The 14,048-nt window shown below is 38.6% G+C and overlaps 2 protein-coding genes across 2 annotated transcripts in view; one reads left to right on the top strand and one right to left on the bottom strand.

Annotated features, from left to right (window-relative positions):
- LOC115239834 (phosphatase and actin regulator 2) overlaps positions 1-6,477 on the top strand; it is a 183,399-nt gene extending 176,922 nt beyond the window's left edge. Inside the window, exons 10-14 of the mRNA XM_029814620.1 lie at positions 1,058-1,214; positions 1,771-1,826; positions 2,060-2,163; positions 2,418-2,590; positions 2,897-6,477. Of these exons, the coding sequence (XP_029670480.1) occupies positions 1,058-1,214; positions 1,771-1,826; positions 2,060-2,163; positions 2,418-2,590; positions 2,897-2,912 (506 nt within the window). The 3' untranslated portion in view covers positions 2,913-6,477. The remainder of the gene's footprint in view (positions 1-1,057; positions 1,215-1,770; positions 1,827-2,059; positions 2,164-2,417; positions 2,591-2,896) is intronic.
- Positions 6,478-9,072: 2,595 nt separating this feature from the next.
- On the bottom strand, positions 9,073-10,771 carry LOC115239833 (serine/threonine-protein kinase S6KL-like). Its single transcript, XM_029814619.1, has 3 exons — positions 10,628-10,771; positions 9,927-10,151; positions 9,073-9,581 (listed from the first exon to the last, which is right to left on the bottom strand). The coding sequence occupies exons 1-3, from the start codon at positions 10,691-10,693 to the stop codon at positions 9,450-9,452; spliced, it is 423 nt and encodes a 140-aa protein (XP_029670479.1). The 5' UTR covers positions 10,694-10,771; the 3' UTR covers positions 9,073-9,449.
- Positions 10,772-14,048: the final 3,277 nt, after the last annotated feature.

Here is a 14,048-nt window from a genome sequence, read left to right as displayed (position 1 = left end):
ATAAATTATATAAATTTATAAATTATATTCTTTTCAGAAATACATTCACTTTTATATATTTTAAAATAGAGTTGTAAACAACAGCACACAAGACACTTAGGTAACGCGCATTTTATTCATATGACATAATTTACATAAATGACCTAATATACGAGAAAATAATCTGTTGTTGAGCGCTTTATCGCGGATTAAATGTCTCGCGGGAAATTCACGCAAATTGCCCAACATTTTAAATCAGCCTTCAACGACCGGACTAATTATATTCGCGCCAGGTCGTACGTATGTATATGTGTGTAGCAGACATTTGAGAGGTTTATATTAATCCCCGAAGATAGCTGGCAAGTTGCTCAGTGTGTTCCTAGTCGTTCTTTAATCTGGATTTATCTCGCGGAGCTTTCCGCTCGCTAAATTATTATCGAACCGCGTAGAAGTGGACGATCGTAAAGTTACTCTCTTAAATCCAAGCTGATCCCTCAAAATTCATATATTTACTTTAAAATTAATATTTCACGAGAAAGCACGCGATTGGAGAGAGAGCTCGGCAATTTCCGAAACGCGTAGTGATCGCCGCGATCCGGGTCAGTGCGAAAACGAACGGTAATTAATATTGCCGGAATCCCGATTTCGATTACGCTTGGAACACGTTTCGGACGCTTTCCGTATCGAGAAGGAGAAGGAGGGAGAGAGAGAGATAGAGTGATGACACGATGCTGTCGATATGGACCGCGTCGACGGTGTCGATCGTCTGCGCCTCGGTCGAGCCGATCGAACACGCCCCGTTGTTGTATCGCAGCTTCAGCTGCTCGTCGATCTTGGAGGGTAATTAGCGATCGTGACGTGCGATTGGATGCAAGATTAATTAACACCGATGCGCAATTTAATAAACGTCTGTGCGAAATTCATTCCGACTCTCTTACATTTTAATTACATCTGATGATTCTATTATTCTCTTTAAATGTATTTTATTTTATTTACGATCTTCGATTCTCTATTGTAATGAACAGAATGGAGGATCAATGAATTGAAGACTAAAATTCGATATCTTCTGTTTTGACAGGCCGTTTGGCAGCCAAGATTGCGCGCAAGGAATCGCTTTCGCTGAAACTCGCTCTTAGGCCAGATAGACAAGAACTCATCAATAGAAACATCCTTCAATTGCAAACGGATAATGAAAGGCAGGAAACGAAAGAGGCGATTGGTGCCAAGCTCATCAGGTGAGAAAATTGTCCGGTCATCTATCACGTAATGCCTATATAATCACGTTCGCGAGATTTTCATTCCAATATGAGATATGATACGAGATGAAGTCTCCGTAGAAGTCAGCTCAAAATCGACATTAAAATGAGAGGCTTTGTTATCTTTTTGCCTTCTTGTAAAATAAATAAATATTATTAATAAATAATAAATAAATAAATATTTGTATTCGTTCCGGATTCGTCAATTATTAAAGTTACGTTTAAAGTTATTTTTCGATAATAACGGAATTGCGGGCGTATTATTTCGGAAATCGATTTCCTCCCCTTTTTTATCGACATCCGTCTGTCACGATTGATCAGGCTCGCCTGAAAACGAGCTTGAAATAACAGCTGTCTCTCGAAAAGATTACGCGCGGATAATGGGACGAGTGGTGTCGGCTGCGGTGAATCACATTGTTTGCACAAAGTGGATGCCCCGTTTCCTCCCGCGCGAATCTCCTCTCTTTTCCTCTCTCGAAAGAAGATTAAAGTGGCCGATGAACTTACACTGATTCACGTGCCATTCTCATTTCAGGCGGCTGAGCATGCGGCCGACTCAGGAGGAACTCGAGGAGAGGAATATTTTGAAAAGTAAGTTTACTTGATTAGTTTTCTCTCTTTAATTGCGAGCAACGTGAAGGTTTTTTTGAGATCAATTTAAATGCTAAATTAAAAAAAAAAATGGCTAATCTCTTAGAATTCAAGAATTATGTACGTTTTAACTTGATATAACAATCTACTTTCCACGAAGATTGAAATTAAATGTGTATTTACTTCGTGAAATCGAATGGAATTAAATTTCGAGTTGCAACGTTCGTTTTCAGAGCAAAGTCCTGCCGAGGAAAAGAAGCAGAAGGAGGAGAAGAAACGATATCTCCTGCGCAAACTGAGTTTCCGACCAACCGTCGAAGAACTCAAGGAGAAAAAGGTAATTAAGCGTAAAAAAAAGTTCTTTGTAAATCTTTACGAATTTTTGTTGCGCTACACTCTTTAATATTTCACGATACACAGACTGATTACACGTATATCGATTGCAAAAGATATAGCTGAATTTGAATCAAATCGATATTTTATCGTATCTTATTTTACGGCGCTATTTTCTGATAAGGGGTTAAAGGATTACGATAAAGCACTATAAAAACGAAAAGCTATATACTTATATCTTTTTCGTTCTTTCTGCAGATTATTAGGTTCAACGATTATATCGAGGTAACGCAGGCTCACGATTACGATAGAAGAGCCGACAAGCCCTGGACGCGGTTAACTCCGAAGGACAAGGCTGCCATTAGGAAGGAATTGAACGAGTTCAAGAGTTCGGAGATGGCCGTTCACGAGGACAGCCGACACCTCACTAGGTACTTGATGTTTTACGAATTTCTAGCGAAGCTACTTTGAAAGCACAGTTTGCACCGAATCAGCATTTTATTAAAATAACTTTGCTGAATGTGTTCAGTATAAAGAAATCGTCTTGTATTACTGGACACTGTCGACTCGATAAAATTTGATGAATAAATACAAGCTCTTTGAACTTAACTAAAGATTAAACCATGGAAGCTTAGCTTATCAAAATTTTGGTAATAATCGATATCATTGAGACATTATTGATATTTCATAATTCGATTAATATGTTTTTAATGCGTATCCTTCTTTTGATTTTGCAGGTTCCATAGGCCATGACAATTGCAATGTGTTGAGGTGCTACAGTGTGGTGCGGGTATACGTGAAGGTGCAGTGTGGTGGTCTCGTGTTGAGGCTGGATAAGAAAAAAGTATCGTTGCTCTTCTTTCCGAATTTAACGGAAGTGTGGAGTGCGCGATACTCGTCCGATTGGTGACGGTGATTTCTTTGACGTTGCTGCGTCGTGTCGCCATTCGTCGTTGTCGCCGTACATCATTCATCGGCACTTCCTCCGTCATCGTCATTTACACACGTCAGCGGCGAGCGCCACCACGACGTCGACGAAGATTGTGATAGGGTGACTCGCCGTCTTCGCCGAAGAGGACTCGGCGGGTCGCTCGCCGATTTCTTTTCTTAAGGGTCGTTCACACTCGTGTTTAGCCGCGCAAACAGCTCTTCGCGTTTTCCGATACCTATCTAATCCTTTTATGTCTGTTGCGCCAACTCGAACAACGATGTCGTTGTAGTGCATGCGCCGAGAGGCATCTCTCATTATATATTCTCAATATCTTCGAAATATTCTTGAAATTTTGCGCGATGAATTCTGAAATAGATATACTGCGCGTATCTTCTTCCGTATTCGTTGAAGCTTAAAAAACTAACATTTATCTTCAGATCTACTCTCGAAAGCTTGCCGCTGTGAAAATCAAAATGCTGTACAGAATATAAATAAGACTTTTTATAGAAACGTGGGAGTGTGTGTTCGCGTTTCACTGAATAAGATCAGAAGTCATTTCTGATGGTATATCGTGTCTCATTCATAATTGACGTTTCATGTTATGAATTTTATAAATTGTTTTTTCTCTTTGTTGTGTGTAAATTTAAAAATCACGTGAGACAGACATGTGAAAACGCGAGATTACGTCTGTCACAAATATGTTTTAGCGATAAAAAGATGATACGCAACCGGAACGTACGTCACACGCATGTATCGATGCGTGAAAATGTGTAGATTAGTCACGCTTATAAGATTAAGATTAAGCGTGAGACTTTGGCATAATTCCATGAACATCGCGAGCTCGCGTGTGTGAACATACCCTTAAATGTGTCAAACACCATTTTGCAATCAAGCTAGCTCATCAGTGTCACCTGGCATCATTGTAAATGTAAATCGTTTCAAGTTTCGAGCCATCGTAACGCGTAGATATGTGATACGCCTTGTTGATATCACTAAAAAAAATACTCGAATTCTATAAAAAACGAATATTCAAGAAGAGGAGATACATCACATTATAAGCGATATCTCGTAACTAACGTCGTTGTGAGTTGGGTTTAGTTGAAAAAAAAATGTTTTAGTATTAATATTTTTATACGTTGACGAATATATAAAAGGCAAAGAAAAAAAAGAGTTTCCGCAAAATAATTTTTCGATATAACTCTCGTTTTTAATGATTAAGAATATATTCGGCTGATGACCGAAAATGTGATTTACGATAATTCCATGTTCTCACAATTTTGGCGCGATCCGCGGGCAGAGTATTCATTGCTTATGACATACTAACACAATTGCGTGCATAGTTTGTTGGGCTCTTTATTCGCGTCGCGCGAGGAATGAAAACAGCCATTCGGTGTCTACGACAATCGGTCGACTGCTCGATCGACACAATAACTGTTTTCCTTTACTGCCAGGTATCACTCTCTCGTGGAGCTGCCTTGAACAGCAAGCGCTTACGATTATCTAAAGAAAAAAGATTAGATATACTCCGTTCGCGGAAAATCAGAGATGCATTGTGCAATGTAACTTTGTATAGGAGTATATATAACGTGTATATTAGCGATTATTATTATTATCATCATTGTTACATCTCTCGATAATCTCGCTATAAGGACGCGCTCTATGGTCCTCGTTAATTTCGATCGCGCGTGCGTGCGCGCGCGTTTTAATTGCAGCGATGTTAATAAATTTCTTAAGAGCAAAAATACGCGTGTTAGTTGTTGTTCCGTATTCGTCGAGTACGAATGTAGTACTTTCACAATGATTTAGCAAAAATAAATCATTAAACATATCTTTGATAACTACGATACGTGTTTGCTACGCATCTCGAAAAATGCATTATTGGTCTGTAGTAATAAAGGAAAAATATATCAAAATCTTGAATCTCTTTCATAGAAGTTTATTATTAATATATACTCGCAGAACCCGGAACATCAACAATAATTAGTCTGCTCTTTGTAAAAGCAATTTGCTGGGTGAATCCATAGTCCTATATAGTACTGTCTATAATACAGACAAAAAAGAAAAATTGAATTAGGCAAAAAATTAGCGTTAATTGATGTCGGCGATGACCGGCTCGTAGTATCTGAACTCGTTCGGCCCATTATTCTCATCCGAGGGAAGAACGAGGAAAAAATATTTAGATTCGCAGCTGATCGAAAAAACGAAGTCAAATGATAGAAAAAAAAAGAAAAGAAAAAAGGGTAACGAGAGAAGACACGTGCCTCGATGTTGCGCGATGTCTTGCACGCTTATCTCTGGAAGCTTCTTGCATCTCCTCCCCCGCTTATCTTTCTCCAGGTTTATATAAAACCGACCCTCCTGCTCACGTCACTATTGACGCAGAGATTCGTCGTCGATCATCCCTCCTTATTTTGGAGAATGGCGAACGAAATGAGAGAAAAAATTATGAGCTATGATCTTGCGCAACGCGCAAATCTATAGCAGCGGTGAGTAAAAAAAAAATCGTGATCGAGATTCTACTTTCCTCTCCTCGTTTAGAGATCCTAGTTTTTAACGATCGTCCAATGGGGTGAGAGGATCGGTGTGTAACGTGTCGATCTTTCTCTTAACCCGTCGGTGAACTCAGCTGTTCGATATTAATTCGTCAACTTCGAGGTCGTCGAAGGTAAAAAGGACAAGACACCTCTACCTTCGGGAAATACCACGAAGAAGTACGTCATAAGGAACGTCATAAAATAATAAGCAGGGAGATTAAAGTGTCTCTCTCGTTCCATTGGTCGAGCGCTGTGGCTACCATGTAGTCGAACAAATATATCCATTTCCGGATTGTCTGGGCCGGTATGAGTGCATACCCGTGCGTGATTGTATGTGTGTGAGTAATGCGCGATGAGAGATTACGAACAAATATTTTAGGAAGAGAGTGGTCGAAATTTGAATGAAACGTCTCTGCCAATAGTTCTTTTTTTCCTTGTGCTACGTTCGAGAACGTATTTTTGCAGGCACGTGTGTCATATATACTTTCTGCGTACATTTTAATATAGCAGATACTACTTGAATCATATATACATATAGTAGGGATTAAATTACAAAAATGCCAATTGTTTTAATATCGAAGTATTATTAAAAAATAGCGATAAAGGTATTTATAACGGCGGAGAGATTAAGCGCTCTTATTAAACTTTCGTGAGCGTGAATAAATAACAAAATCATTGTCTTTTAATTTAATTTTTAAATTGTATTTTATTTAATGGAAATTTTAATTTGAAATTAAATTGGCTATTTTCAAATAGGGCAATGTTTTGATCCGTAAAGAGACGTTCTCGAGCGTAATTTGATATCTCCACATCCGTTCGAAGCGTCCACTCTCTGAGCATAAAACCAAGGCAAGAAAAAAAGTAAAAGCACGCGAAACATACATCTAATAATGAATAATTTTGTGTACATATTAATAATATATATAAATATATAGTAAAAAAAAGAACCCACTCTGCTACACGCTACGCGATATACAATACACCATATATAAATATTATACATATAAATATATATATAAATATATATATATATGACGTGTACAAGCAGTATGTGCATTTTCCAGCACAGATAGATAGTTGGTATTTTGTGTACAAAACTGAAAACAATTGTTGGACATTCTCTGGATGGCCGCGCGTCATGATGAAGATAAAGGGGATGAAATTACGAAATTTGAGTCTCCGTTGCAGTTGCATTGTCGAACAATTATACGACGAGACGATCGACGACGCGGAACGGCACTGACGCGCGTCACGAACCATCGACCCCGTAGTTACTTCATATATCGTCGTCTATCATCTGAATGTAATGATATTATCGTCCCTGCTTAGCGTACTCTCTCTCTCTCTCTCTCTCTCTCTCTCTCGTTCGCATCCTACTCGACGACGCGCGTCCGAGCCGTTCCCCTTTTGTGTCGCGCATTAGCGACGTTTATTCTGCAAGCGAATCACAAATATGAAGAGATCAATCGGCTGAATCCTTTAAATGATTCATACAAATTTTCAACGAACGTTTCCCCGAGAAACGTGGCTATGAAGTTGTTTCGCGATTTGCAGAATAGCGGAAGTCCTGCGCGATATCCGTAATAGTGTCGAGCTGTAAAAATAAGTAACGGAAGTGAGTTTGTCGTAATCACTGAACACATACACAGACGGACAATTCTACTTGTATTATATTATCTTACGATAGCGAAGCATTGTAACAAGAAGAAATAATAGTAATTTAAGGGTGAACGTGAGAGGAGAAAAATGCATGAAAAAGAGAGAGAAAATGTGTGTATGTATATGTATCATGGAGAGCAGTGACGCGAACCGACGGTTCTCCAGGGGGGTTTTCCGCGATATTGAGGAACCCCAGAGGTTCGCGATCACGAAAATAGGCTTAGGGCGCTTTCACGCGGGATACTCGTCGCGCGAATCCTCCGGATTTCGATTTGCTTAAGGGTAGACGTAAACGTCGTGAACGGGAGGAATCGTCCGCGCGAGAGGAACAGATCGGTCGGCCCGAGTATCCAGCGCAAGGGCAAGCAGCCTAGAGATTTTTACCAAAATGACTCCACGCCAGATGATGGGGGTGGAAGCAGTTATAATTAGATGTAATTTCGTTCTGTTTCACGAGCGAAAATCTCCTTTCCCCCTTTCCCACGATCTTTTGATAAGAAGGAGCGATTGTTGATAAGCAGCGATGTGGTGCGGGAAGCGATCGCTTTAACGCGATCATTCGCAAAGATCATTTTGCCGTTCCGTGTGATCCTGTAAATCTTATCCTCCGTTTGTTCCGTCGATCGTACGATCATCGAGATCGCGTTTCCTGGGAGGTGCGATGGACAAATTGTCGGTCCCGCCTTTACGCAGGATGAAATAATCTCCCTACCTCTTTATCGCGCGTTTCGTCTGCATGCGGAAATCATCATAAGATATTAGATCATTGAGACGTTACTTAGAACAAGCATTCTCTTTGAGGAATAATACGCGGAAGCGCCTGAATAATTTCCTCGTGTTTAGCGACGTAACTATTCACGCCTCGCGTTTCCCCCCCCCCCCTCCCCCCGCACGATTTAACTTATGCATGCATTGTTCTTAAGAAACGTTAATTTGCGCGCGCACAAAGCGTGTTTCTCTTTTTATTGAGTTTGTCCGTCGACATTTCCCCTTAACGTTGTTCGATTCAGAACATTCGGACAGTGATGGATTGCTGACGCGTTGCACGGGACATAATTTGGGAAAATTGTATTATATATCGAAACCGAAAGATCCTCTATATGTAAGAATAATAATGTATATATGATTATATATATATATATATTACACACGGTAAATTTGAATTAATTGCACTCTCGAGAGAACAGCTGCCCCTTGATCCAATGAAAAAATCGAGGCGCATCGAAAATTGGATGGAAAAATGGAGAAAGAAACGAAGAAAAAAAATTTATACGCGCGGATACGTATTAAAAGAAAAGAGATAGAGAGAGAAAAAGCACATTGTTCTCGCATTCATTTCGGAAGACGCTGCGTTCTAATCCATTTTTGTTTCGTTGTTAGTTTGTACGCACTACGATTATCGCAATTTAATTGTATTATCGACGAGATACTGTAACAAACAAAAAATACTGTTAACTATTCTTAAAAAAATTAAAACTTTTGTAAACTGATATCATCCGTGGGGTCGGCAAAGAGTTTACTTACTTGACGCTTCCTTTTTAGGTATTTGAACCTGATCCTTCCGATACGAGCTGCTACATTAAACTTACACACTCGTGAAGAAAAATAATAAATTAAAATAAATTTTTGATCGGTAAATTAAATTATCAATGACATTTCTATTTGAATTAAGTAGCTCTCTAGTTAAAATTGTAGAAAAGTTATAATTGGTTAATAATAAGGGATCTTTTTCATTTGGGAAAAAGGATAGATTAAGAAATTTTTTAGAGCAAAACAATCGCTGAAATAAAATAAAAATCAAGATGTTTTTGTTCAATATACTATTAATGTTATCACATATTGTTATACCTGAGTAATGTACTAAAAGAAAATGTATTTTTTTTAAGTCGCTTAATCTGAAATTCTCTATTTGAGATTCATTAAATAGATTATAAGATTCGACGAATACATCGCTCCAAATATTCAATCAATATTTATATAAAAAATTATTCTGATGCAAATTTTATCGAAAATAACTTTGTTACGTGTGCTTTATACATTTCAAAGCGTATACACACACGTGCGTGCGCTTTGAAAAATGTATATATATAATACGCACGAGAAAAAATATTTTTTATAAAAGATATACATATAATCAGATAGAGAAAGATATATATCATTATGAGATCATTGACTCGTCCTCGTAGCGTTACCACCTGGAAACGACTCAAAATTTGGAAATTCGTGATCAAAAGAATCCACTTTTTTTTGCCGTGTTTCTCGTCGGTTATTCACTCCTAGAATCCGGAATGGCGATTCCTATATGTAACAAGAGATGGCAAATCATTTTAATTATTAGTTCCTATACGAATTTATAATTAACAAAAAGTTGATAAAAACTCTTGATTTAATCTTCTATCGAAATAAAATATACACCTAATATCTTTTATGTGTTTAAAATAATAGTTTGAACATTCGAATAATTTAATCTGTTATATACTATATGATGGAAAGTTTCTAGAATTTTTTTATACTCTCAAAGAGACCAAAAGAATTATGTTGAGTAAACGTTGAAAACTTTCTATATACGATAAGTTATTTAAATATTGTTATTCTGCCTTAATGACTGCAAAAGCAAGATTATTATGTGTCATTATTAATTACCTTTTTCAACATATAACTTTGAATATCGTAACCCATGTAAAAAGCGATCCTTTGAAGGCTGAGGAGATTTCGGAGCCTTAAACGAGGCTCCGGTTGTAAGAGCCGTTTCAGAAGATCCCTCGCTGCTGGTGAAATATCTGCATTCGCTGGTAAAGTCCCCGGTACATTCGCGCAATTCAGATCATCTTGGTCAGGTAAACACTCGGACGATAATGTGGACGGATACTGCAACAAAATTATAACATTTGTAATTGGCTTTCGACCAGTCCATAATATTGATTCTTTCAAAAACGATAATTTTATCATTATTGGCCTTATTTAAAAAATTATTTTATTCTTATTATTTGTGCTATATTTTAATTATTTATGACGTTATTATTTTATAATATCGTATTAACTATTTTAGTTGCTGTAAGCAATTCATAACACAAATTAAAATTCACGATACGGCTTTTTTATTTTCATTCGATGTAGAAATATGTTGAAATAAATATAATCGATATGAATTTTTCTCCTCGTGGCATCGCGATTTAGTCATTAATTAGCGGTTGTGCACACACACAGGCACACCCGCGCTCGGAGAACCACAAGGTTTGCGGAAGAACTCCTTTTTTCTTTTCGTCGCGGTCGCAGAGAGGCGGGGGAACCATAAATATCCACTTTTACGAGAGAGAGGTAAGAGACTAGAGAGAAGCTATTACCGATGTGTGGATTCCGGCCTGTCTAGTCGCGCTGCTTCGTACGGCCGGCATACCACACAGGTACATGCACAGGCAGGGTCAACGGCCACTCACGACCCTCAACCTATCCTATCCGCTCGTTCACATGTCCCTCCACCGTGTGGTACGACCTCGCACGACCTCGCACATGCCGCCTCGCGCGAGCGCGGATTTCTTCGCGCAGCTTTGTACTTGACGCGCGTCGAACGTGCAAAACGGGATTCACTTGGAGAATATTTTCTTTGTCGTCGTCGAGTTGTTACCGCGACAATATGTGGCAAAACATACCGCGCGTGTCCGCTTTGACAGAGGAATGGCTTTCGAACGATGTAAGACGTGTTCGCGTGATTATTTGGTACGTATCTCGTTTTACGCAATCCTCGCGGACAAGTGAGGAAGAGGACAATTCCCAAATGCTTTTCAGAATCTGTTCCGTTTATAAAATAGTGGCTTAGATTATTCCGCGTGAATACAGATTGTCCTCATTTGTATATAAATGCAGATCGCAAAAGGCGACTTTTCGGAATTTGATGCCAATGACTCGGACATTCCAAAAGGAGATGCTACGGGAAACCACGTCCTTTCTTGTCAACGCAACGCGTAGCTCTTCGAGAATTAATAAATGTCTTTCGGTAAAGAATTATTCTGCGAGAGGCTCCACTGTTCGAATTTTATTAATTTCCATATAGATTCATCTCCGATCCGGTTCCTCGGTAAAATATGCGCACACTAATCGCTAATTAGCCTCGATATTACGCCGCGTAGTTTTTCACATCGTTGTTTACAAGCGAACGAGAGGAGAGGAGACCCACCTGACGCTTGTCAGGTCGTTGGACCACGTGCGCGGATCCGATCGCGCGGCGAACGGGATATTTCAATTCGATCTCGGCGAGGGAACCTTGACCGAGAGAATAACGGTACGGAATGATCACTACGAGATCGTACACAGTAACGTGCGGCTTTTGACGCCGTCGTCTCGTGCATAGATCAGCCGAATCGTCCGCCTCGTCGGCGCCGCCGTCTAGGCAACCTTCAACGTCCGCGAGGAGGTGAAAGAGTACCTTGAAGACGCGACGTACGAGCGGGAGCAACGAACCAAAGCGCAACGAGAAATTAAAACGACCGTGTCTTAATTACTTCTTAATTATTGTACTTTTTTTGACACTTGAATTATTCGGCGGTCTATATTCGAAGACTTTTGTATAATTTATCTGTGACGTTTCGAGGTATATTATGTTTCTCAATATACAGACGTGCGCAAATGAGCGTTAACGAGCGGTTCGTGGTACACTTCCTTCAGGATTAAGACGTGAGGATTGAGTTACAGTCACCGAGATGTAATTTCGTAAAATTGTACTTCCTGCCACGTGCTGTGGATGACAGATTCTACGTACGAAGCGAAATAAATTATAATATTTTACTTTCTTGTGTATCTCCATCCACATGGTTCCACTCGTGTGCGAAATCAAAGAACAGAACGATATATGTATACGCGATATGTAGATATATCTTTATACATATGTTATATGCTAAATATAGCCGCTCGAACGGCTAATTGTTGAGCAAATTCAAGTTTCTGTCCGACTCGATCGCGCCGCGAGTACGTTCATTAGCACCATATATTCTTCGCTATTTGCTTTTATCTTCTACATGATCGCACTTTTCGTATATACACTTTTGTCTAAAAATAATATGTATTAACAAAAAATTTAGAAAATGTATGAATCTTATTTTTATATGCCTCGAGTATTCAAATCGCTTATTTCAGATGCGATTATTTCTCTCTTTTCGATATATTTTTGCAATCTCTTAACATATAAGAAGTGTTTTAGAGCGTTTCATCGCGAAAACATTTCGAATAGAACTATCCACGGAGTTTCTCGTGAGAATCTTTCTGTCTCACGGAAAATGACCGTTGCGATTATTACGGTAATTAAAAAGCACCACGGGAAAGGTCGAGAAAATAAGAACTTGCAGATCGAAAAGATTCTCTCCGTTAGCAAGTGTATAAACGTGTTTTTCTTGTCGTGGGAAAAATGTTATCGCGTATGTTACCCATAAGAACAAAAAATATCTTTTCGGATCATCTTGTATACCAAGTACAGAAAAACGTTAATATGGAAAAGATTGATCAAGTATTTGCGTGCGAATGCGATTGAAAAAAAGTTGTTTTTTTCTTGCATATTCTTTCTTACTATTTTTCTAATTTTCTTATTATTTTCCCAAAGACTATTTCTTGCTTATTATTTATAAGTTTTATTTATTCGATAGTCACAATTGATTAATATATCTAGACTAGTTAAAATTTCGCGAAATTAATTTCAAGCGTTTGTGCCGTAAAAAATGCATACGGTCAAAATACTAATAAAATTTTTATCGAAATGGATAATAAAGTGACTTCCTCCATTCGCGACGCAACATTAGCGTTCACGCATCACGCATCATGCGTCGAAGATGCGTCGAGCGGATGTCACGAAACGAAGAGGAAGCTCCAAGATAGATTTATGCCATGTATCGTATTTGTAATTATGTGCTAATCCCTCGCACATGAGCGAGAATAATTAAGGATTTGTCTGCAAGAATTAGTACCCGTATAATCTTTTATGCCATAATTATTTCGGATATATTTGCCTTTTTTAAATTATATTCTTTAGAATTTGAAAATAAAACCATATTAGTTTCTGAAAAATCAATACATCATATAAAAATCATTTAAAAAATGGAACACGTAATATAAAAATGAATTGCTAATAAAGATGAGAGCATTATTTTTTTATTCATATCGATCAACGATTATAAGATCGTAATTACGAGATTTGCGAAAAAGAGGATGGCGATAAAAAAGATTCGATAACGCGATAGAATAAAGAGTATAGGTTTCACAAAGATAGGCAGGAGCAAAGGATCTTCGATGTCACATCCAGGAATCTCTGCGACACAGTTGCCTAGAGTTCATTCGAGGAGGAACATTTAATCAGATCGAGAAATTCGTCGATTAAGTCCCGACTCGAAAAACAATGTTGAGCTTATTAGAAGAGAGATGATCGGTATTACGGTGCACAGACTTGTTTCTTGTCAAGGTGCATCGACCAGAAGGCCGGTTCTATTCCCGGTATGGCAATGATGATGTTCTGTCACGGCGGCGTCCCTGTGCCGCCGAGCAAAAGGTAAAATCTGCAAATAGAAGCCGGCAATTACGAATCCTCTTCACCGGTATCGACACGACGCGAGAACACCGGCGAAGCTTTGTGTTGGACTCTCCAAATATTTTACAACTTCAGCTCTCGCGCTGTAATATATGCCCGATGTTACATCGGAGAGAGATTACGTAAATTCTCTTAGCTCAAAATTGAGCAAAACAAAGAATAAATCTTACAACATGCACGCAGAGAAAATTATATAT

The sequence above is a fragment of the Formica exsecta genome, unplaced genomic scaffold (genome assembly GCF_003651465.1).
Source record: "Formica exsecta isolate Colony F162 unplaced genomic scaffold, ASM365146v1 scaffold395, whole genome shotgun sequence".
Taxonomy (NCBI): Eukaryota; Metazoa; Arthropoda; class Insecta; order Hymenoptera; family Formicidae; genus Formica; species Formica exsecta.
This window is presented reverse-complemented; position numbering and strand designations above follow the sequence as displayed.

What these genes read in the sequence shown, in the direction of transcription:
- LOC115239833 (XM_029814619.1), bottom strand. Translation starts at nt 10,693, where the DNA reads ATGTACCTGTGTGGTATGCCGGCCGTACGAAGCAGCGCGACTAGACAG. An exon ending in AGGCCGGAATCCACACATCG is followed by an intron (nt 10,152 to 10,627) that starts GTAATAGCTTCT and finishes ATTTTGTTGCAG; the next exon opens with TATCCGTCCACATTATCGTC. An exon ending in AAAGTTATATGTTGAAAAAG is followed by an intron (nt 9,582 to 9,926) that starts GTAATTAATAAT and finishes TGTTACATATAG; the next exon opens with GAATCGCCATTCCGGATTCT.